Below are 22,394 nucleotides of genomic sequence, written 5' to 3' on the forward strand. Positions count from 1 at the left end.
AGGTATTCCGCCTGCCCACACACAAATATGGGTTATGTGGGATAAGAGACAGACACGCATTCCTGCGGTGCCCCTCAAAGGAAAGGGAATTCCCAAATCCTGAAAAATAACACACTCTTCTGATGAAAATCCGCAGAAATGTTTTAATATGTGTCACGGGACCCTTCGCACAAGACTTATGGACTAGCTGCATGCAAACATGAGCTAAAACTCATCAGAGTGCTTTACTGCCTGTCACAGTCGAGTATGAAAGCTGTAACTGGATCTTGCATAAAGCTGAAGGTATTATGCAATATGCATTATGTATTTCCCTCGTATTGAATAGGTCTCTCTTTGATTTATGGCTGTGTTTGCTGTTTGACGCCCTGCTCGTGTTGAGATCTCTGTCCTTCAACGTTAGCATCACCTCCGCTATTAACAGTGAACATTGTTTTTGTCTTTAAAATGCCTCCAGGCCCTTTTCCTCTCACTCTCTCCTGCTGACTCTTCTATCCATTTTCCTCTCTGTTTAGCATTTTGGCCGTCGTCATCTTGGCTTTTTGCAACCAGAAGTGACACGAGAGGATGGATATAAGTACAACCGAACGCTGAATAAGACATCTTTAGGCGACCAAAATGTTACAATTAACTGTCATGAACTGAAAACACACGGTGAAGGGGTTAAAGTTGTAAGATGAAAACACGGACAACTCCCAGACCGGACAACGCTGTGGTAGCGACCTGTCAATCACAAGGTAGCCACGCCCTAAAGCATACCCTGCTTTATGGTCTATTTGACTCTAAATGGGACCATAATTTACTAAATGAACATCATGCTGCATTGAAGAAGACTTGAAACTAGCGATTGAGACCATAAACTCATGTTTACAATGTTTACTGAGGTAATAAATCAAGTGAGAAGTAGGCTCATTCTTCATAGACTTCTTTTTGCAACCAGAGGAGTCCCCCCTGCTGGCTGTTAGAAAGAATGCAAGTTTAAAGCACTTCCGCATTGGCTTCACTTCTCAGACCCCGGAGGTATCCCACTGTTTCCACCTTCATTCTTAACATCCTACCTTCTTCAATATCCCACTTTCTTCTTTATTCTTACAAATTCTTCCTCATTTCTAATCTACATGAATTTAACAATGAAACACCTCGGTTTATAATCCGGAGTTTCTTCTCTTGTGCAGTATCTCGAATGCACCTTAGTGCACTCCTCTGCATCTCACCACCGCCACCACAAAAGTGTCTTTGAATGTATTAGCTAACTTTTCTATTCTCCAACACTCACTTTGACAGAAACAGTGACAGTTTGCTTTTTACTGCCACTGAACTGCTGCCAAATGGAATTCATCACATCGGTTTGAAAGGAGAACAAAATGCCCTGAGTGGACGAGGTCACTCAAATACCAGCGAGAGGAGGAGCGCCCACCTTTAGAGCGTGTCTGTGTTAGACTCACTGAGAGCACCGCGGGGAATCGAACTCGCTGAGGCGCACAATATCTAAGATCTGATGAAGACCGGCCGGTATGGGAAAATGATCTGATTTAACTATTAGAGTTAACACAGTGTCACAGTGAAAGATTTCTGCATGAGCTCTGTGTGAAATTTTTTGAACAATAATCAGCAGCTATTAGTAAATCGCCTCACAGCCTCACAGGCATACCTTCCCCTGATGTTGTGAAGACATCCAGCCTTCTCCTGCAGTATTGACTGTACACTGTTTCAGTACCATTTATAAAACTACAGCATTGTTCTTACTGAAGGCAGCGCATACACTGGGAGGAAACTGAGTGACAAGTGCAGCTTGTCAAAGTATCAATATCAGCCACAGAGACACACAAGTAGTAGGTGAAAGACAGAGTAGCAAGTAGCTCACCTATAGTACTCAGCTTTTCCCCTCACTCACAAGTTCAATCTCATTCTCAACTCTCTCACATTTTCCCTCTCTCTCTCTGCAACTTATTGGAGTCCACAATCAACCCCCCACACATCCCATCTCTCTCTTCCTCTCTTGCACACACACAAAAACACACCCACAAACACACACACACACACCATACCTTGGTGCTCCAGAGTTTGACGGTCCAGTCGAAGGAGGATGTGATGAAGAGGTGGGAAAAGTCGACGGTGCCCACTGCGCTGTGACAGCTGATGCCCGTCACCGGCCCCTGGTGGCCCTCAAACATCTCACAGATACCCGCCTTGCTGCGGAGGGAGGACACAAACGTACGTAACTACACTATTCAGCTCTGCAGGCTTTTAGTGGCCTTAACATGTTTAAATATAAAGCAGTGAAGTGGTTTTTGTGTCTCAGTAAGGGAGTTTTGATGAAAAGTGAAAAAAATGAATGGGAAAATCATCAATTAAATTTTTCTAAAACAATTCTAATATTACTTGCAATTCTTAGACATTTACATATTTGTTTCGTTATTTTTCAAAATTTATATTTTTTGAAAAATTGTTTTACTGAAATTCTAGGTTATCCAAGCAAATACATTTTGACATAAATTAAGACATAAAACACCAATCCAAACACACATAAATGATCCAGCAAAGATTTATCTGTGGTGTTTTCTTCATGTGTGTGTCCACCAACCTGCCATGTCTGGACGCAGTGTACACAGTGCCCTCCTCACTCCCGACCACATAGTTGTTAACGTCTCCCGTGGGAAAAGCCATGCCTGTCACCGCCACGGGTTTGGATTTATTGTACACCAGTTCCATGGTCTCCTACAGAACACACACACACAGAAAAGGAGCACTAATGTGAGCCTATATACACACATTCAAAAGACACAAACATGTCAATACACATCTATCAACAGTTATAGAAAACACATGTTGAATTCCAGATGCATGAAAAACTCATTTTATTGTGTCTGGTGATGAGTGTGTTGTGTACCTGTGGCTGGGAAAGCATGTCCAGACTCCAGGAGCACATCCTGCCGTCTGTAGACACCGTGATCAGGTTGTTGGCGTTCTGGGTGCCGACCACGTTCACGCAGTACACTGGGTGCTACACGCATAAAGAGAAAGACACATAGGCACATAAATGAGATGGGTGAGGATACACACTTGCACAATAGAATAGATTGATAATCGATTAATCGGCTTGTACCTTACCTCAACTGTAATACAACAACAATCCCCATTAAAATACTTGTTATTCTGCTGCACATTGTGATCAGTCTTCTTATTTATACTATTCTTGCATTTATATTTAGAGATGCCACTTCTCTTTTTTTTTTATTAATTTACACTGTGGTTAAATATCATATTCTCATTTCTTATTTGTATTATTTATTTATATTTTTCTACATATATTGTGTGTTATATATTATATAATTATGTACATTATTTACATGTTACATACATCTTTATTTCCATTATTCTTATATGTCTTTATGCTTTTATATAGGAGCAACTGTAACATCCAAATTTACCCCCGAGGATCAATAAAGTATGTCTGATTCTGAATCATAAATCCTTTATAGCCTCATTGATTAAAGGCATTTAATATTTCTGCACATTTGTGATTTCATAAAATAAATATTTGGATAACTCCTTACTGCAGTAGGCTGTCAGGACATAACATGTTTCAATAATTTGATATGCTAATATTAATAAAATTAGATTTTAAACATGGTCCTGAAATGATAATGTAATTTTACCCTTAAGCACATGACATCATGAGATACTTTTTACAGATGCAGAAGGCTCGCATGCCAGTGTGCAGTCGTTCCTTACGACAGGAGTGTGTGAAATCATTATGTCATTACTGGGCAGTAATTGATTTGTGTACTGGGCAGCACAAAGAATCCATTCAGCAATCAGCACCATGCTAGCTGGCCGGACTCACTGACAGGAGAGAACGAGAGCGAGTTTAAAGCTGCAGCATGGGTGACGTGTAACAGAGTGTGTGTGTGTGTGTGCGTGTGTGTGTCTACATGTCTTCTGTAGCTGTGATTATAAACGGCCGCGGGTCTTAAGATATTGCTGGTGTATATTGGTCAGTAATTTGTCGAGGGTCAGTGAGTTCACTGGAGCGTCAAAACTGTCCTTTCAGTTATGTCTACAATTTGACTGATCTAGTCAAGAGCGTGTGTGCGTGTGTGTGTGTGTGTGTGTGTGTGTTTCTATTGCGAAAATAATCAATCTCAAAGCTGCAGTGTTATCATGTAAAAAAATGTAATGCTGCAGTTATGTGATATAATTTAATAAATATACTTCAGGATGTTTTTATGACGCATTTTAAAATCTTTACCTCTCCTCTGGAATGCTCCCTCTGAATCATTTTGCATTATTGTTTTATGTAACTAATTAAAACACAACGGGGTGCTTTTTCATTTAGGTCAGAGCTTATTTCACCAGGGCTGCAGCTAACAATTATTTTCATTATTGATTGAAACTTTTTCATCATTATTTTCTTCGTCATAATTTCCCAGGACCCATGGTGACTTCTTAAAATAGCTCATACTGTCTGCCTAACAGTCCAAAATCAACGTAATCGACAAAATCCAATGATATTCAACTTATTATTGTATAAAACAGGGAAAATGTGGACATTTTCACCTTTTAGGAACCCTAACTAGCAAATAACTGTCTGATGAATAAGTTAATTGATTAACTGATTATCAAAAAAAAACAGCTTGTAAAACATTAAGAAAGAGCTTGAAAACTAAGTACTTTGTAAATATGTCGAAACTAAAAATATCAGCTACCGATGTTTTGAGTCAAAGTGTGTTGTACTGGACAGTATGTCTTACAGTGTGAGCAGCAGCAGACAGAGGAGTCCTCTGGACGGGGGTCCGTCGGTGACTGCGGTTGTCCCACAGGACGATCTGTCCCGAGTAAGTCCCCCCCACCACCAGGTTGGGATGAAACCTGGCGAAGCCCACAGATACTACAGGAGACTGAGGAAAGAGGAGAGGAGAGGATGAGATATGAGATTATTCTGGTGTGAAGTTATTTTATGGGAACATTTCTGATATAGCATGAACTGACAGACTGATAGAAATGGTTTGGTGAGATGAAATGTGGAGATAAAACGGCAGACAGTGAGAAAAAGAGCAAAAACAAAGAAAGATATGAAGCGAAAACGGTAACGCTAGACGGAGCGTGAGAGAGAACGAGTGATCAAGGCATCGTGATGGGTGGCAGACATCGGGAGATAGACGAAGATGATGAGTTTGGCTACGGTGAGGGTCCGCTGAGGAGAGGAGAGAGGGGTGACGCTGGGGCGGAGACCAGACAAAGAGGGGAATTGTAGTCCTCTTTCCCCCAGCCGTTTCGCATTACAGCATCAAAACCCTAGCAGCCACTGGAGCGCACACTGTAGCCTCCATCATGACAAGCGCACCCTTGAACTCCCTCCCTCCCCAATGGCGTGTTTATTGAGTCTTGGTTCCTCTTCAGTGCTCGTCCCATAAGGGCTTCTGCGTGTAGCGGCTAGCCTTCCCTGACCCAAAGCCACTGAAGCATCTGTGCTGTGGAGTTATGAGAAAATGTTTCAGCATCGTATCGCTACAGGAGGGTTAGCGGTGTTATGCATTGGCAAATTCATCCCTCCATCCATCCATCTAGTAAAGCTGCATAATCATAATTTACAGGCAAGACAGGGCCAAGAGAGCATTAAACAAGAAGCTCACAGACACACATCACAATTCAAAACAGTGAAACTAGAAAAACATGCAGGGTGTATTTCGCAAAAGCATCGTTGCCTAATACGGTCGTAGATTTTGTTGGAAGAACCGTCGTTGACAGTTTTAGTGTTCCAGAAAACGGTACGTCAGACGTGTAGTTGTTGGAACAACAGCTCTGAGACTCTTGGAGGCAAAGCTTGCCATTAATTATCAGAATCCTCCCAAATTAATCACTTTATTAATAAGGCAATGTTTACAAGATTTATGTGATTACATTGACAATATTACAATGTATTATGCAATCATTACAAATGTTGCAAATGGTTGGTGGCCTAAAACCTGATGATACTGCTACCATGAATTGGTGGTTTAATAGACAGTAAGATTACGATGAATATGATTTTAAGAATTCAAATAAAAAGGAAATTAATATAATATAAAAAATATTGTACAATATACAATTAATTTAATGAACTCTTTAGTCATCCTAAGAAACAATTTTGGTTTACATGAATCCCTTCATAGGATTGACCCCTCTAAAACACACTGACATTGATGAATGTATATAGAATATTAGTGGACAAACATTATAGTTAGGGCTGTCAATCCATTAAAATATCGTGATTAATCGTTTGATTGTCCATAGTTAATCACGATTAATTGCAAATTTGTATCTGTTCAAAATGTACCTTAGATGGAGGAGTGTCAAGTATTTAATACTCTTATCAACATGGGAGTGGGCAAATTTGCTGCTTTATGCAAATGGATGTATATATTTATTATTGGAAATCAATTAACAACACAAAAGAATGACGATGATGATGGTTGGTACCAATGGATTCCTTAGATTTTCTAGTTTCCCTATGATGCCAGTGTCTTCATCTATCTTTAAAATTGAGCCCGCTCTAACCTAAAAAAACGCACGTTTCGGTAATGCGTTAAAGAAATTAGTGGCGTTAAAACGTATTTGCGTTAACGCATTATTATTGCTTTACCTTTGACAGCCTTATTTACAGTATATTAATAAACTGCTGAGGCTGCGAATTGTCTAACTGAGGCTTTGTTAATTTTAATTTTCACAACATACATGCTTTAGGCACAAGGCACCAGTATGCCGATATGCAATGTGTTCATCATGGCAGTTTAGGGGAGCAGTTGTTACTCGATAGGTAGGAAATCTAACAATGGGAGTTCATGTTTAGGAAAAGCATCGTCTTTATTTTTTATTTCTCTCCCTCTCTCTCCGTCCCCGCCACCACGCCATGTGTGAAGCGGCCAACTCCAAACCCCAGTTCGTTTTGAAAGGAGACTGGAAAACAAACCAGAGGAAAAGAAAACACTGCACACTCGTTCTCTCTCTTTTTTGTTTCTTCTGAGGAGTCACGGCTTCCAGACGAATTTCTCGGGAGTCGCCTCAGATGTCAAGGCTCAAAATAAACTGAACTTTGGTGGTAAAAATAAAGTCCCTCATCCGCCAGCAAGGAGGCACCCTCTGAAAAGTTTATTTACACGGTCAGATAAAAAAGGATCGGGAATTTAGGTTTATCATTTAGGTTTATTAGCACGTATTAAGACACGGTTTGATGCCCATAAGATATTATTCACATTACAATTGGTGTAAGTTACTTTGCCAGATTTATTTTATTTGTAATATGTGCAGTAAAGTACCCATTAAAAAACATTAAATAACAATCTAATCTAGAAGGAGTATACAAGCACAATTGCAATTGTTGTACCCTTTTTTCTAAGTCAATTTGGACAGTTTATTGACCAAAAGTCCAAAAAGTATGGCAAGAAGGTTTTTAACAGTAAAACTACTTCAGGCTGAATGGCAAGACAACATGGATGAGTCTGACTTCAACTTGATCCCTTTTAATATCGAAGAGTTTTGGTATGACCTTTACACTCTGTGGTTGTCTGACAGGCTGTCTGAGGTCTATCCCCCCTCCATCAGACTCCATCAGTGGGCTAATGAACCCAAGTCCTGTCCTCTCTGTGCATAAACACACACATATCCACTAAATAGGTATACATACACACACACACACACACACACACACACACACACACACACACACACACACACACACACACACACACACACACACACACACACACACACACACACACACACACACACACACACACACACACACACACACACACACACACACACACACGTGGTTCCACCACCACAACCATTTATCAGTCTTCAAAAAGTAGGGGGACTCTAAATGATATTTAGCGTCTGGAAGAGACAAGAAAGAAGAGTGAAGGAAGCATAAACAATGTCTAAATAGCTAAATGTTTCTTGATTCTGACTTCTTCTATAAAAGAATAGTTTGACATTTTGGGGAATACGCTTATTGAGTTGGATGAGATGATTGATACCACTTTCATGTTTGTCCATTAAATAAAAGGCTGGTGCCAACAGCCTGGCTTAAAAACAACAGCTCTGGTAGAGCAGGCGCCCCATGCGCTAATGCTCGGGTTCGAATCCGGCCCACGACCCTTTGCTGCATGTCGTCTCCGCTCTCTCTACCCGTTTTCTGTCTATCTTCAGCTGTACTATCTAATAAAAGGCAAAAAGCCCAAAAATGAATCTTTAAAAAAACAAGCAACAGCTCTAAAGCCTGGCTAGTTATTACCCCATTTCCAACTCCTTTAATACTGTATTTTTCCTCCATCTTTATCTGTTGAAGCTTATCTTTATTCCTAAAGAGATAGAAACCATGAGACTGCTATAAAAGTGTCATTTTTCATTTAAAGTTTAAATGAGAAATCTTAGTCTATGTTGTACTCCAGATTGTTCTAATTTAACAGTACTTCACATATATGAATATTATCTTTAAACTCACTGCAGAGACCTTCCTCTCTTTCATCTTTCCAGTGAAGATGAATATGACCCTATTTTTTTACTATTAACACCATCAAAAATTAAAGATAAACACACAAATCCACAAGCATATACAGACACAAATAGGAAACATCCCTAGCTCTACTCTTTCTTGTCATCCTTCCACGAGTTATCACGCTAAATAAACATCCCTACCCCACATGAGTAATGACAAAGAGGAGCTAAATTAAATCAAGACCCCCCTCTATTTGCTCCATATGTTAGTTTAACTCCTAAGCCCTATCAGTGTCCCCATCTTAAGAGGAAAAATCCTGACTAAACTCTGAATCCACTCTTTGAGAAACCACACGTTATGCCATCATTCCCCTCATGTACTGTCAGGCTTAGTGAAAGAGCTACTGAAAATTAGCCCGGCTTTGTCCCGATAGTGCACTTTGAGGCGCCTGCCAGCAGCGACTTGGACTTAAGATGAAAGCCATTCTGCCTAAATGCTTCTAATCAAAATGTCACATCAGCACATATGTTTTGGAGCTCTATGCCTTTTAAATGTACTGTATGTCATTCGGTGCTGAAATAAGATCAATTTGTCCCGCGCTATAAGGAAGTTTATGATTTAAGCTCAAGGGGAATTGGTTGACACTCTAAAGCGGATTCTCAATTTGAATGTCATGTAGGAAATTAATGAGTGAGTTTAGAGCTGAATTATGGAGCGCTTGGTTATGTTTCGGCTGGATTTCTGTAGTCTTTCCGTTTACTTTTTATTCATTCATGAGTGCCATCAATGACTCAAATACTTTTGCATCTATTAGAGGAAAATGCTCTCACAGTGTGTAAACATGACTGTGAGGAGAATATTCTGAATTAAAGGAAAAGTTTGACATTTTGGGAAATACTTCCCTGCAGAGAGATAAGTGAGAACAAATCACTCTCTATGTCTGTATGATAAATAGAGCGGTGTAGGAATGAGTCCTAAAACCCCAGAAAGATCTTAAGAGATTTTTATTCTACGACATAAAATGTCAGTAAATACCCCACTCGTGAATTTTGAAACTTTTGCCGTTTTAAAAAGGCGGTGGTGAACAAGTGGCTATACGAGACTACAGAGGTTGTCGGGGATATTAAACGTCATCACGTCGCACACATCATAGTGGTGGTGATGTTGAAGTCATGCGACCGTGGTGTAGTTCGTTTATAGCATAACGTTAGCTTTTTACTTCTGCAGATTGCATTTACGCTTCAAAAATCATAAAAGTGGTGTTCATTTGTGAAGATTATCTTGCTGAACAAAACAAAATCACATTGACTTTTTCGTCGAGGGATCCAGGGCGATGTTAACTTCGTGGTTGGCTACAAAAATACGTCATCCCTGCAGCAATCTATATGAAGCTGCTGCCAGCAGCCGGCTGCTGGCTCAGCACAAAGACTGGAAACGGGAAAACAGCTAGCCTGGACTATTGGCCAGAAGCAGTTCCAGGAAGTTACTGGTCTGGTACATAACCTTCCATAAGAAGCCAAATTGTTGTGGTTTTTGTATGTATTAAACAAACCAGTTACAACGTGTTAGTGAGTTTTTAAAGGCGCTGTTACCTTGGAAGGAGCCACGCTAGCTGTTTTCCTGTTTCCAATCTTTGTGCTAAGTTAGCCTGTTGCTGGCTGTACCTTCATCCTTATATAGACTTTACGAGGAGTAATATCAATCTTCTCATCTAACACTTTAAAAAAGCATATTTTCCCAAAATGTGGAACTTCTCCTTTAAATCAAATGCAGCCACACTCCTCTCATCCCCTGGAGCTCCTCTTCATTTCCGACTGATAAGTTTGGACATATCAGTCACACGAGCACCACATCTGTCTAAATAACACCTCGACAACTCTCGTGTCGACAATACTCCCGCATATCAGGGCTGACTCGATACCGAGCCTGACATTTCATTTCCAAAAATGCAGAGTGGCTCCGTGAATGGTTCTCATCTCCCATGCAGCGCGGGTCAGACACCTGCCAAGTCATCTCCTGCCAGCCCAGACGGAGGGGATGTGGGGAGTGACAGCTCCGGGAAGAAAAAGCAGCGGAGAGAGTCACTTCGCTATATTGGGCCTGAGATAAATTGTGGAAGTTTTACGGGGAGACACTCTCGCAGTCAGAACAGTGGGTTCCATTTCTTTCCTCGGGCAAGGTCTGCTGTGTGTTTGTGTGTGTGTGTGTGTGTGTGTGCATGAGGGAGAAACTCACACACACAAAGTATCATCTACCATATCTCACACAGGCTCACAAGGCTAAGTGCTTCTGGCAGGCCTTATTATATTGATGGGAAGTGTTCTGTAGAGGATAATACACACATGGTAGGCCCTGATGAAAGATGGCACCCAGCAAGGGATTAGGGAGGTTCGAAGGAATGACAGAGAGAGAAAGAAAGCTAGAGAGGGGCAAACACTCCCTCCTTTGTTGCCTCCTCCTCTCTTTCGTTCTTTCCTCGGGCAACAAACTGTTGCTTAAGTCGGCTCGGGAAGGCAGAAATGGAGCAAGAGAAGAAAGAGGGAGGCGGGGGGGGGCTGATAGGGCACGCAAGACAGTATATCCTCCCAAGTAGATCCACGCTCCATCCCTCCTCTCCTCCCGCCTCCCCTCCCTCGCTCACCGCACTCATCTGTTTTCCACTCTGCCTTATCAGGACCAGATGGATCCGACTGTCTTCCCTTGCATCCCCGTTTCTCAAACTCCCCCCTCCTCCCAACCACCTTTCTCCCCCTGGCTTCGCTCGTTTATGACACCCCACGGATTTTGTCACTCTGTGGTTTCTGGCAAGGAGAGAGAAATACCGAAGTCGAGTCTCAATTTCAGCAGGCCAAGAATGAGGGTTTGACGGAGCAAAGGCTCTGCGAACACAAACAGGCCTTTCTCTGCCTCCTACAGCTCCTATCCATTTATTTTCCATATCTTGTTTGTTTGCTTGGCTCGTATTTTCACTCGTGTTGGTTTGTGGCTTTAATGACGGGTTTGTGTTGTAAATACAACGCTATTTCGACTCAACCATACAGTTATCTATTCTATTGTATTCTGATATTGAAAACAGGAGATACAAGTTCTTCCTCAGGTCTATTTTCCAAACAAATGTATATCAATCGTAATGTTGCCACACTCACCAAACTTGAGTAGTTTCAGAGAATGTAAACAATGTCAAATAACAACATAAGATGCAGCAGTCTGGACTCAAACTTTTAATTCCTGTTGAACACTTACTGTAGTTGTATGGCTGGGTATCATTTGCCATTTTTCAATATTGGTTTCAAAACAAGACTGTAGATTCTGTACTGATACTAAAACAATACTTCCTTTAATACCTTGGTTTAGAGAGTATTATTTAAAGGTTTGCTATTTTGGGAAATATGCTTATTAGCCTTCTTGCTGGCACTCACAGTGATGATACCAGAAGACACCTGGAAGACATAGTCCAGCACATAATATAGTCCCCGTAAAACCCCAACTTGTTGTTCTTCCACATCAGTTTTTGTATGAACTAAACAAACGAGATACAACGTGTTAATTAGTGAGCTTTAGAGGAGCTGGTATGTGGATTTCGGCGAGTTGTTTCCCTGTTTCCAGGCTTTAAGTTAAGCTAAGCTATTTAGCTGTAGCCTTAAGGCCCTGACACACCGAGCCGTTGGTCGGCCGTTGGCCAGTTTCAGGTCTTCGATGAGCATCCGTTGGCCTAGTTTTTGCCCGGATTGCTGGATCTAGTCTGCCCGTATCGGAGGCTTTTCGGCCAATTCAGCTTGTTGTATCGGCGGTGGAGCCCGTCGTTGCGAGAATTCACTCTGGTTGACTGTTCAGCTTAAGCGAATCAGTGCACAAGAAGAGAAACCGGAAGTGAGGAAAGCAAACCAACGAGTAAAGTAAAGAGGACACACACAGAAGGCTCTTCTCATTTTTCTTCATCTCATCACAACGACATGGTCATCTGGAATGAAGCTAAGTGGTGAGTGAGAGTGGTGTGAAAATGGTCGGCAAACGCTGTTTTGTTTCAGCTTGTATATCCGCAGTCCTCGTTCTTCTGGTTTCCCTTTTTGAATGACAAAATACAGACTACCGCTACCTGCTGGTGTGTAGAGTTATTACATCTTACACAGGCGCAGAATGTACGTGGTAGTTTTCCGTTGGCTGTAGTCTTTGCGGCATGTTAAAGTGCAACTTTTTGGCCAAGACACAGGCAACGTGAGGCAACGCAATTGTCGGCCTTCGTCGCTGCTAGTTCTTTGAGTTGGTTTGGTGTGTCTGGGCCTTAATACTTAGAGGACAGATATGAGAGTGATATCGATCTTCTCATCTAACTCTCTGCAAGAAAACTATATTTCCTAAAACATTGAACTATTCCTTTAACTCTTTTTGTCATAAACAAAATATGCCAAACTGCTGAATGCAGGAGTATTAAATAAAGAACAGTGCCTAAATGAAATGAAAATGTTCCCTAATTTAGATCAGAAACCAAAGAGTTTGTAAAGGCGAAAATACAATTCTCAAAAAACATAAAAAGTATTGGGTTCGATACCCAGACTCCGAGGGTGACACCTAAAAGTTTTTCCTGAGTTCTTAGTTCTTGTTTCATAATGAGCAACAGACACTGGAAAGATTGACTGCTTTTAATTTCTCCATATAAAACGACCTCCGATCAGTACAGCCAGAGTTGTACAATATAATCTAATTTACCGCAAAATTCAACACAATTATTTGCCAGTAGAAGCTACATCTGTTTAGTGTGCCACAAATCAAATACAGTCACAAAAGTCTTAACCCATGTGTTCAGCGAGCATTTACAGGACTTATCTGTTAAGCTTTCTGAACACAATGCAACTTCATCTTCCAGTGTAATTTCACATGGGTTCCCACTTAGAAAAGGAATAATGAAAAAAGGTGTGATTATTGCCGTTGCACTGTTCTCTCTTTCTCAACCTCTCTACCCTCACCCTCCCTCCCACTCTCCCCCTGCTCTGCTTCTCTTACTCAAACTTTCTGGAAGTGTTAAAGGCCTAGGGACCGACGCAAGGCAGCAAGATATTAATAAAAATATGACTGAGTCCAATGGGATATGACAGTAGTGGCGGGGGTTGTTACAGGCAGGCGTGTGGTTTGGGGGGTTCAGCAGAGGTTTTAAGTCAAACGGGCCCTTTAATGTGGTGTGACTTTGCCCACTTGAGAGGCTGGTGTGAAGTTACAAGATTGGACCCAACTGGGACAGGGTGATGATGGGTCCAACTGCTAAGACGGCCGTGATGAGGGGAGACACGCTCAACTGGTACCAGAATCCACAGCAGTGGCAGCCCCTTTCCTATAGTACAAACCCAACCCACACACTGATGGATCACACACTTCCTCCACTATATTACAGATCAATGGCTCCTAAAGTGGGGTCATGAAACTGCCACGGGTCCTTGAGGGGATTGTAAAAAGCCTCCTAGTATACAGAGATACTGTTTAATTTCAGATATAGTTTATTCACTGTCTAGAATTAAGCAGTTTGAGAACAATATATATACTGTATATACTATATGTATATATTTCATTTGCATAGTGCAGTTTGTAAGAATAAAATAAGTTTTACATAACCCAAAAGTAGATCATAAAATAATGCAAAGCACAACAATAGCTAAATGAAAAAGGGACATAATTAACCAAATGTTTAAAGATGTGTAAATATAAAACTGGATCTATATATGAAAGCTGTTTTTACCAGATTTTTTTAATATCTCCAGTGAAGCTAAATACCATTTATTACTAGAAATAGAATTTATAAATCTGCAGTCAAATTATTCAGAAATTTGACTTTCAATTGCTTTTAATATTTTAGTTTTTGTCCCAAGAGCCAAAAAAAGGAATTTCATTATCAACATTACAAGCAACTGACCAAGCAACCAATGATAACAAGCGTGAAAGCCACAGTATTCATGTGAATGGCTGTAATAAAGAGGTGTAAGGTTAGTTACGTTACTTTACACTTAACGTCAAATTCACACCAGGCAGCAGCGAAGTGTGGCTCGCCGCAAAATTAAATTTTTCTGCAGCCTAGAGGTGTGTTCATCTGTTTCAGGCGGGAAGAAATTCTTTAGTAACATAGGTCAAGATGTCACATGAGTCACAGGATCTGTTTACTGATAGGCTGCGGGTCCTCTCTGTCTGCACTTCGCTGCTAAAAATGAAACCTTTCTCAACTTTTGTTTGGCTGCACTTCACCGCAGAATCGAACGGCCGTAGCTCGCTGAGCTCGGGAGCGGCTGCCGCGGCTTTTCATAGACATTGCATGGCAGTTCGCCAGCGGCTGCACTTCGCCACTGCTCTGGTGTGAAATTCGGCGTAAAGAAAGCAAAGCTGGAAGAAGAGGAAGAGATAGAGCATTGAATGTATAACTGTCAGATTTCTTTAGTCCACAAGGGAACACCATTTGTCAAGCCAGGACCTATCTGTCTAACTATTGCAATATTACAACACTGCTGCATTTTGCCAAAAAAGCTAGAGCACAACCCCAGATTGCACTTCTCTTATGTCAGACACACTGAGACTCACAAAATCAAACCTACACCAGGTTTTAAATGTTTTACTTGGCACCACACCAGCGAGTCAAGGGCATCCCGACAATACTACTGCAAAGTACAAAAAACAGCAGATTAAGAACTAATTGTGTAATGTCCAGTGCAAAAAACAAGTTCTTTATAACAGTAACCTGTATCAAAATACAGCTCAGAAAAGTCCAACAAATAAAACCGCATTGGAAACAACTGAGATTATCCAACCCCAACGAGAAAATGTTTCCTTGTTTAGGCAGAAACATTTAAACCCTGAATAAGAGCTTGTGTGTTGTTAAAAAAGAGAGTTTCTGCACTGCTAAGCCCATTCACCAAACTGCACACAGCCAGACAAGAAATATAGAAGCTTGACCTCACCAAAACCCCATCTGAAACATGAAGCCTTCTATAAGCCATAGCCTTATACAATAAAGCCCCTGCTGAACCAAACCTCAACCACAAAACCTCAACCCTCCAATACCGACGCAGCACTGTCATCCTTTTGTATCCTCCGCGCCACAACCTTTACACGTGTGTACGATACTCACATTAACATGTGCCTATACGCACAGATAGTATTCAGCCATCTACCTATACATCCACCAGATGAAAGCTGCAACAGATGCAAGGAGTAACAGCTTGCCTCTCTGTTCCTTTAACGGAGGATGGTGGAGGTGGAAGGTGAAAAGAAAAAACAGGAGAAAGTAGAGAAAGAGAGGGGAAGAGGCACCCGGCCCTGTGGTTTTGGGGGGTTAAACGGCAGAACATGCTCGCACATTAAGAGCCATCTGATCCGCGGCTAACTAGGGAGTCGCGACTGTTTGCAAAAGGCCTCACAGAAAGAAAGAGCAAGAAAAAAATGTCTCTACTCCTCTTTCCTCTCGTCTAACCGCTCCTGTGCTCCTTTCATCCAGATCCAACAGTGACAGGGGAAGTCACGGCTGACTCCAAATGACTTGCAACCTCTTCTTTCTTTTCTATTTCTCCTTTTATCCTCCACTGTTTATATGATTTCTAAGTCTACATTTGCTCCCCAGTCTATCTTTCTTTCTCTGTTTTTCTGTCATTCACTTTTCTCTCTCCCCTCATGAAAAGACCGTGGCACAGCCCCAGGCCACACTAACCCACTGACTAACATGGGGGCGGTAGGAAAGTGGGGCACTTGGGAGTTTCTGTTCTCTCTCACTTTTTCTTCTGTCTTTTCTCCATCTGATATCACTTCATCTAATGCACATCTTTCCAGTAAACGCTCACTTAAAACACATCCCAGCATGTGGACAAGTCGACGACTGTGTTTGAAGAAGTGGTTTGTATGAGTTGGGGAATCAAAAACAAACACCAATGACAATACAGTGTGACGTTACGGATAACTATTTCTCAGTTTTTTCAATGCAAAACAGACGCCATTGTATTCCAGTGATCCCAGTTCAGCTCTGTTGTGCACAGCTAATTGCCCCTTTTTGATAAACTGAGCATTTTATCAGCTGCTAACACAAATATCCGTGTTCCCAAATGTCTAATATCCAACACTGACGAGTCACAGATCAGCATGCTCCGAAACCACATTGTTAATAAAGTCAGATGTACGGTACGTATTTCGTCAGAGAACCCACATGGAAAAACTACTGAATCGTACAGCTACAAGATGCATCGCTGTAATCTATCCGTAAGACCACATGGATTTCAGCAGCGGCATAAATTATGGTGCAGTGAAAGAACGGAGTGCTTTAAAAATCCATTATGGAGCTAGACTTGTATGGCAAGCTTCATCTTGAAATATTTGCACGCAGCATGCGGCCTGCAGGAATATGTGGTTTGAAAAAAGGAGAAAAAAATCTGTTTCCCTTGTTTGAATGAAGCTTAAAATGTGAGAGCATGTGTGTACATTATTTCTGAGCAGCGAGGTGAATGCCTGTAACATTAATACTACCTACAGGTGTATTGACACATTTACAGTGACGTGTATGTGGAAGACTTATTGGGAAACACAGCTCTGCTGACATTAGGCGCAGCATCAATGTGGGTGGGCTAACACACACATGTGGCAGCATTGGATTAGGAAGTGGTAGGCCACATCATTTTACTACCAAGACGTCTCTATATGGCCTCGCCTGTCTCGTGGGAGCCGTGAAGCCCTCACACCCAATCCTTCTATCCCTTCTCTCCACCCTACCGTTTTCTCAGCGTCACTTGCTATTAGCATCTCACCCGTCAATGAGTTTCTTTCCCACCAAAACCCAAGTTTCTTCCATTAAAACTGGCCTCCAGTGGCAGCGTTCAGCTATAATCCAATCTGGAGGGTCAAATGAATGCCTGTGGAGCTGCCTCTCATTTCCTTTTCCTTCACTCTTTATTTTTCAGTCACAAAGGTGCTGTCATTATAGGGTAGAAAAGCTGTAGATTACCAGATGGAACAACTGTTGGGTTGCCATATAAAGTAAGAAAAAGAGGGGCAAACAAGGAGATGAGAGGAATATGGAAGATGTTTTGTTGTTTTTTTCTGCATGGCAGTTCTTTGTAGATTCATGCTTGCAACTAACCACTCACAAAACAGAGGAAAAAACCCAAAGAGTAAAACTAACTTCTTCCCTACAGTAACCTGCAATCATGACTGCCATCGTATTGTTTAGTTTATGGAAATATGTGAGAGGTTTGATAAGTACCTGACAGTGAAAGATGTACTCTGGTGTGGCCTTCTTAAATTTGATGTTCCATACGAGGGCAACGCCATCCGGTTCATGAGGAGCATCTTCATTATTGTTATAGGAGGCGACCAGCAGCTCAGGATACTGAGAGAGAGAGACAGACAGACGGAGAGAGAGAGAGGGGGGGATGAAAGTGCATCTTTTAATAGTGATGCTTAACACCTACTTATTTGGTACCAACACTTACAATTGTAGAAAGCATAGTTTTGGTAAATGAAAGGACATAATGTTAATGCATCGTTTGAATTCAAAGTGACATACACCAGGCTACAGGCCTCACCTGAAGAGACCAGTCAAGGCAGGTGATCACGCGATGTTTCGACCAGTGTTCATCGTAGAAGAGTCGACTGAAGGACAGACTGGAACCGCTACCCAAGTCTCTGAAAAAAGACGGTAGAGATAACGTGAGATAACCTGCTGGGGAAAAAAAATAATTTGCAGTGTTGGGCAACTTAATCAGGAAGTGTAATAAATTACTTTTTACTCCTTTTAGTAATAAATTCACTGCTTTTTTACGAAGGAGATGTTACCAGGGCACATCATAGCCTCTTTTACAACTATGAGACCAGTGATGTGACTGGTTGAGAGAGAGTATTTAATTATCACCACACCTGCTGATGTATATATTCACCTTCACATGGCCGTTTTGCACGTTGCGCTGCTGCACATACATGAACCAAAATAGAAGGTGCGCATGGAGACGCCCACACAGTCCGTGCACATAAGAGACCTACCACTTTGTACTTGGCATTTATTATTCAAATTTCAACAAAGGTTGCCAAATATTGAACTGATGGTGCAATGCATGCTTTTGCCCGGGGTGATATTCGCCTGAAAGCTCACCAAAGTTCAACTCGACGCAAAGATGCATCCTGATCTGCCATGTGTTCACGTCATCGTAACATAAGCCTTCCTGGCACAAAAAAACGAATCGTGTTCTGGTAACGCAGCGTTACTTGGATTAGTACTGTAATATAATTAATGTTTTAGAAATTGTAATCCCTTACACTACTCGTTACTGGGAAAACTAACGATATTACTGAGTAACGCATTACTGCCGGACACTGGTCATTTGTGATTACTGCTAAGGTACCTTCAATCTGGATAATCACAAAGTGTTCCAGCCATAGTAAGTTCGGAGGTGAAGTGGAGGAGCTTTTTAGCCTTATTGCATTGCGGTTAGGGCTGACACTAATCACTGATTCAATCACAGAGCTGAACTACACTTAACTGATTACTAAAAGTGGAATTCATGCATATATCATGACATATCAGAAATAAAAATTTACTGAAAATACATAACTATAGTGAGATAAAGTCCAAAGTAGTCCAAAGAACACCTTGGTAACAAAAGTTTTACGAAATAGGTGATGTCTTTGTGTCTAACACACAAGACAAATAGACAGTATTTGTTAATGAAGCTCAGTGATTGAAATAAAATGTCATCTAATCTTCACAAAAGGCCTTTAAGGGTTCTGACGCACCAAGTCGACAGTTGGCCGTCGATGTTGCCTAAAGTTTTTGAGATGTGTTGGCTCTAGTCAGCCCCTACACAGCGGCCATCGGCTGATTCAGCATATTGGAAGGATTTGGAGAGAGAGCAGTCTGACTGGCTGTTCACCCTAGTGAGTCAGTAATTTCAGCCAGCATGTTGCCTGTGGTCAAACTAGATCCTACAGTAGGCAGATTGTTGCGTCATTTTAGAAAGTTGTATCACCACAGTTTTGTGTTTGTGTCTATTTGTTCATGTCAACTCTGTCAGGGAAAAGTTACCAGACCTTCAGTTGTAAATAGACTAATTAATTAAAACAGATTCTGTACTCTAAGAAGTGCGAATGATCCGCAAATGAATAGCAATGACACAAGGTAGTGAAATATAGGTTATGTTGTTGCAATTTCATAAATAGCATGTCCATGGAAAAAAGAAGAGGACTGATGTTAAGCACTGGGCCGTGGCCTGTTTTAGACATAATCTCTATTTGACCACAGGCTTGATACTTCTCTGTGGCTGCAGTGGTCAAAGTTGAAGTGAGCTGCATTCCTCTATAATAGCAGAGCAGTATACTAAAACAGCTTGCACTTATGACTCTTATAACTTCAACCAACACTTTGATAACCTCCGTTTGGAGGCAACTCTTCTAATGGCAAGACAATGTTCTTTAAGACATGATGGTTGTCAGTTCACAGGAGTTTTTAACCCCCTGGGAGCGTGACATAAGCAGTCAGATATGTATTTTGAAGAACAAAGGAGCCCCTAGAGTGACACAGTGGGCATGAGTCAGTCTTTGCACATTTCTTAGTTTGAGGCATGCAAGTAAACACTCACATGTGCTCTCACATCCAAACACAGACACTCCGCCTCCCTGCCTCCTCCTCCCTGCTCACCCCTCTTTGTCCTCCGGGTCCCGGCCGCTGTAGTTGAAGAAGATGTTGCCGTCTTCGGCCAGCGCTCTCTCCATCACCCGGATGCTGCAGTCGAAGAAACTCTGAAACTCAGAGGAGTGCAGGATCTGCTGCCTCTCCTCCTCCGTCAGCTCCCGCAGAACTGGAAATGAGCCTGGTGGAAGGAACATAGGAATAAAGACACGAGCATGTGAGAAAGACTTATGCGCATACATTGGGCAACCACAGGACACCTGGATTTACAACAATTATTTTCATTATAGATGAATCCCACAAATTTTCTCAGCTATTGTTTGTTCTATAAATGTCTATCACACTTACCTAAAGCCCAAAAGTGACATCTTAAAACTTATTCTATTGTCCGAACAATAGTCCAAATCCCAAAGATATTACATTTATTATAACTATAAGCAAATCCTTCTAGCTGAGAAGCTTTAGGCAGGGAATGTATGGTATTTTGCTTGGAAATTAACTTAGATGACTAATAGATTATCAAAGCATATATACTTTATTTCTGGCAAAAGTTTTATATAATCAATAACACCGCAAATAGTAACGGACATAAGTTGTTGCTGTTTAATCTAGGGAGTTGCAGCTCTTCCCTTCTCTATTCTTTTTTTATTTAGAGTATACATTACACTTAACTCCTTCTTTTTTTCTTTTTTTAAGGTAAGCCCACTTATCTTATAAACAAATAATAATGCATTTGAATATGGCATTTAGACCACAGCATACAGTATATGCCGGTAGTTTAACCAATAGAGACGTTTAGATTTATTTTCTGTATTTAATATATATATTTTATTTTTGTTCGTTTGTTTCTCTCATATACTTGTATAGATGTCTATTCTATAACAATTACTGTAGTTATTTCTATATTTATCACTATTAGTGTGTTGTCAATTTGTATTTATAACAGGGTAATAGTTTGGGTGCTCCGTTTCTCTCCAAATGCCACTCAAAATGTTTGAAGGGTTCTTGGGTATATGTCATGTCATTATGATTGTATATTGTATTTTTTTTTATTAAGACATTGTGTCTGGCTAAATGTGACCTTGTTCATATGTTTACTTTTCTTCTTTCTGCTCCTCTAGGTTTGTACTCACCGTGTGGCGGGTGGGACGGGTGAATGGACATGTTGTTTGTTGTATATGTGTATTTAACAAAAATGGAAATATTATTTTAAGTACATGTTCACTACATCTTGTGCAACATTTACAAATAAAAAAAGAATATGGTATTTATTATGACAGCTAGTAAATATAAGTATAAAGTAAAAATACAGGTATGTTTTCTCTCAATTGCTGTTCAAGAGCCTGGAGCGGAAAAATATATATTTGTTCTATTAAACTGACATTGTGGCATTCTACTTTTAATCACTGACAATAGTACAGCTATCTTACTGTACTGTACGCAGGATTATCATGTATACTTCTGCAAAAAATAGTACATCATTTGCTTCCGATGTCAGATTAGCATTCACTTCATCTCCATCAAAACCAGAATCACATCCAGGACATCATAAACTACAAACAGTTCCTAATGCATCTTTTCTAATAAAACCCTACAGTAAGAACTTCATAAACAAGAGAAAAACAAAGCCCTCTGAGCGGGACGCCTCCCTTTGAACGTAATAGCTGCACAGCACGGCGTCCGGTTTTTGAAGTCACTGTCCCCAAGCACACATGCGATTTTTACACACCCACAAGCATGCACAGACACACATATATCGACCTTTACCCTGCCTCTTGACTTTGATCCCCCCATCCCTTTGTATTTCTTACGAGTTGTCAGAAAAGACCCAGTGAATCGAGTGGCAGAGATCAAAGGCCAGACCTTCTAATAGGCCAGGATGGAGAGGAGACGGATGACTGTGTGTTTATGAGTGCGTGTGTGCCGTCTATGTGTGTGTTTGAGTCACATTCAGTGCAGTCAGGATTGTGTTTATGCGCATGTATCTGAATATGAATATGTCTCTCCATCTGTGCGTCTATCACGTGTTGTGTTTTTAACCACCCACGGCCTTTTTCTACATATTTTACTACATCAACCATCCACATATGCATGCACACACGCACATCTCCATTCCTCTCCACTTTGAAGTGTGGTCTCGGGGTCATGTGACAGGTTTTTAATCAGTGCTGACCTCCACATGCCATGGAGCTGATATGCTGGACCCGCCTTAACCTCCACCGTAACCTACCCCCACCCTTCCATCTGATACACCCACCGACTGGCAGAGGGTGTCAC

The 22,394-nt window shown here is 41.2% G+C and overlaps 1 protein-coding gene across 16 annotated transcripts in view; it reads right to left on the minus strand.

Moving 5' to 3' along the window:
• Positions 1–22,394, minus strand: part of dync1i1a (dynein cytoplasmic 1 intermediate chain 1a) — a 64,320-nt gene that overhangs the window by 13,301 nt on the left and 28,625 nt on the right. For all 16 annotated transcript variants that reach the window (XM_074612839.1, XM_074612837.1, XM_074612835.1 and 13 more), the window contains 7 exons: positions 20,127–20,298; positions 18,022–18,121; positions 17,700–17,825; positions 4,752–4,898; positions 2,888–3,001; positions 2,582–2,715; positions 2,046–2,190 (listed from right to left, as the gene is read on the minus strand). In XM_074612839.1, the coding sequence (XP_074468940.1) occupies positions 2,046–2,190; positions 2,582–2,715; positions 2,888–3,001; positions 4,752–4,898; positions 17,700–17,825; positions 18,022–18,121; positions 20,127–20,298 (938 nt within the window). The remainder of the gene's footprint in view (positions 1–2,045; positions 2,191–2,581; positions 2,716–2,887; positions 3,002–4,751; positions 4,899–17,699; positions 17,826–18,021; positions 18,122–20,126; positions 20,299–22,394) is intronic.

Source organism: Sebastes fasciatus, chromosome 17 (assembly GCF_043250625.1).
Source record: "Sebastes fasciatus isolate fSebFas1 chromosome 17, fSebFas1.pri, whole genome shotgun sequence".
In the NCBI taxonomy this organism is placed as follows: domain Eukaryota; kingdom Metazoa; phylum Chordata; class Actinopteri; order Perciformes; family Sebastidae; genus Sebastes; species Sebastes fasciatus.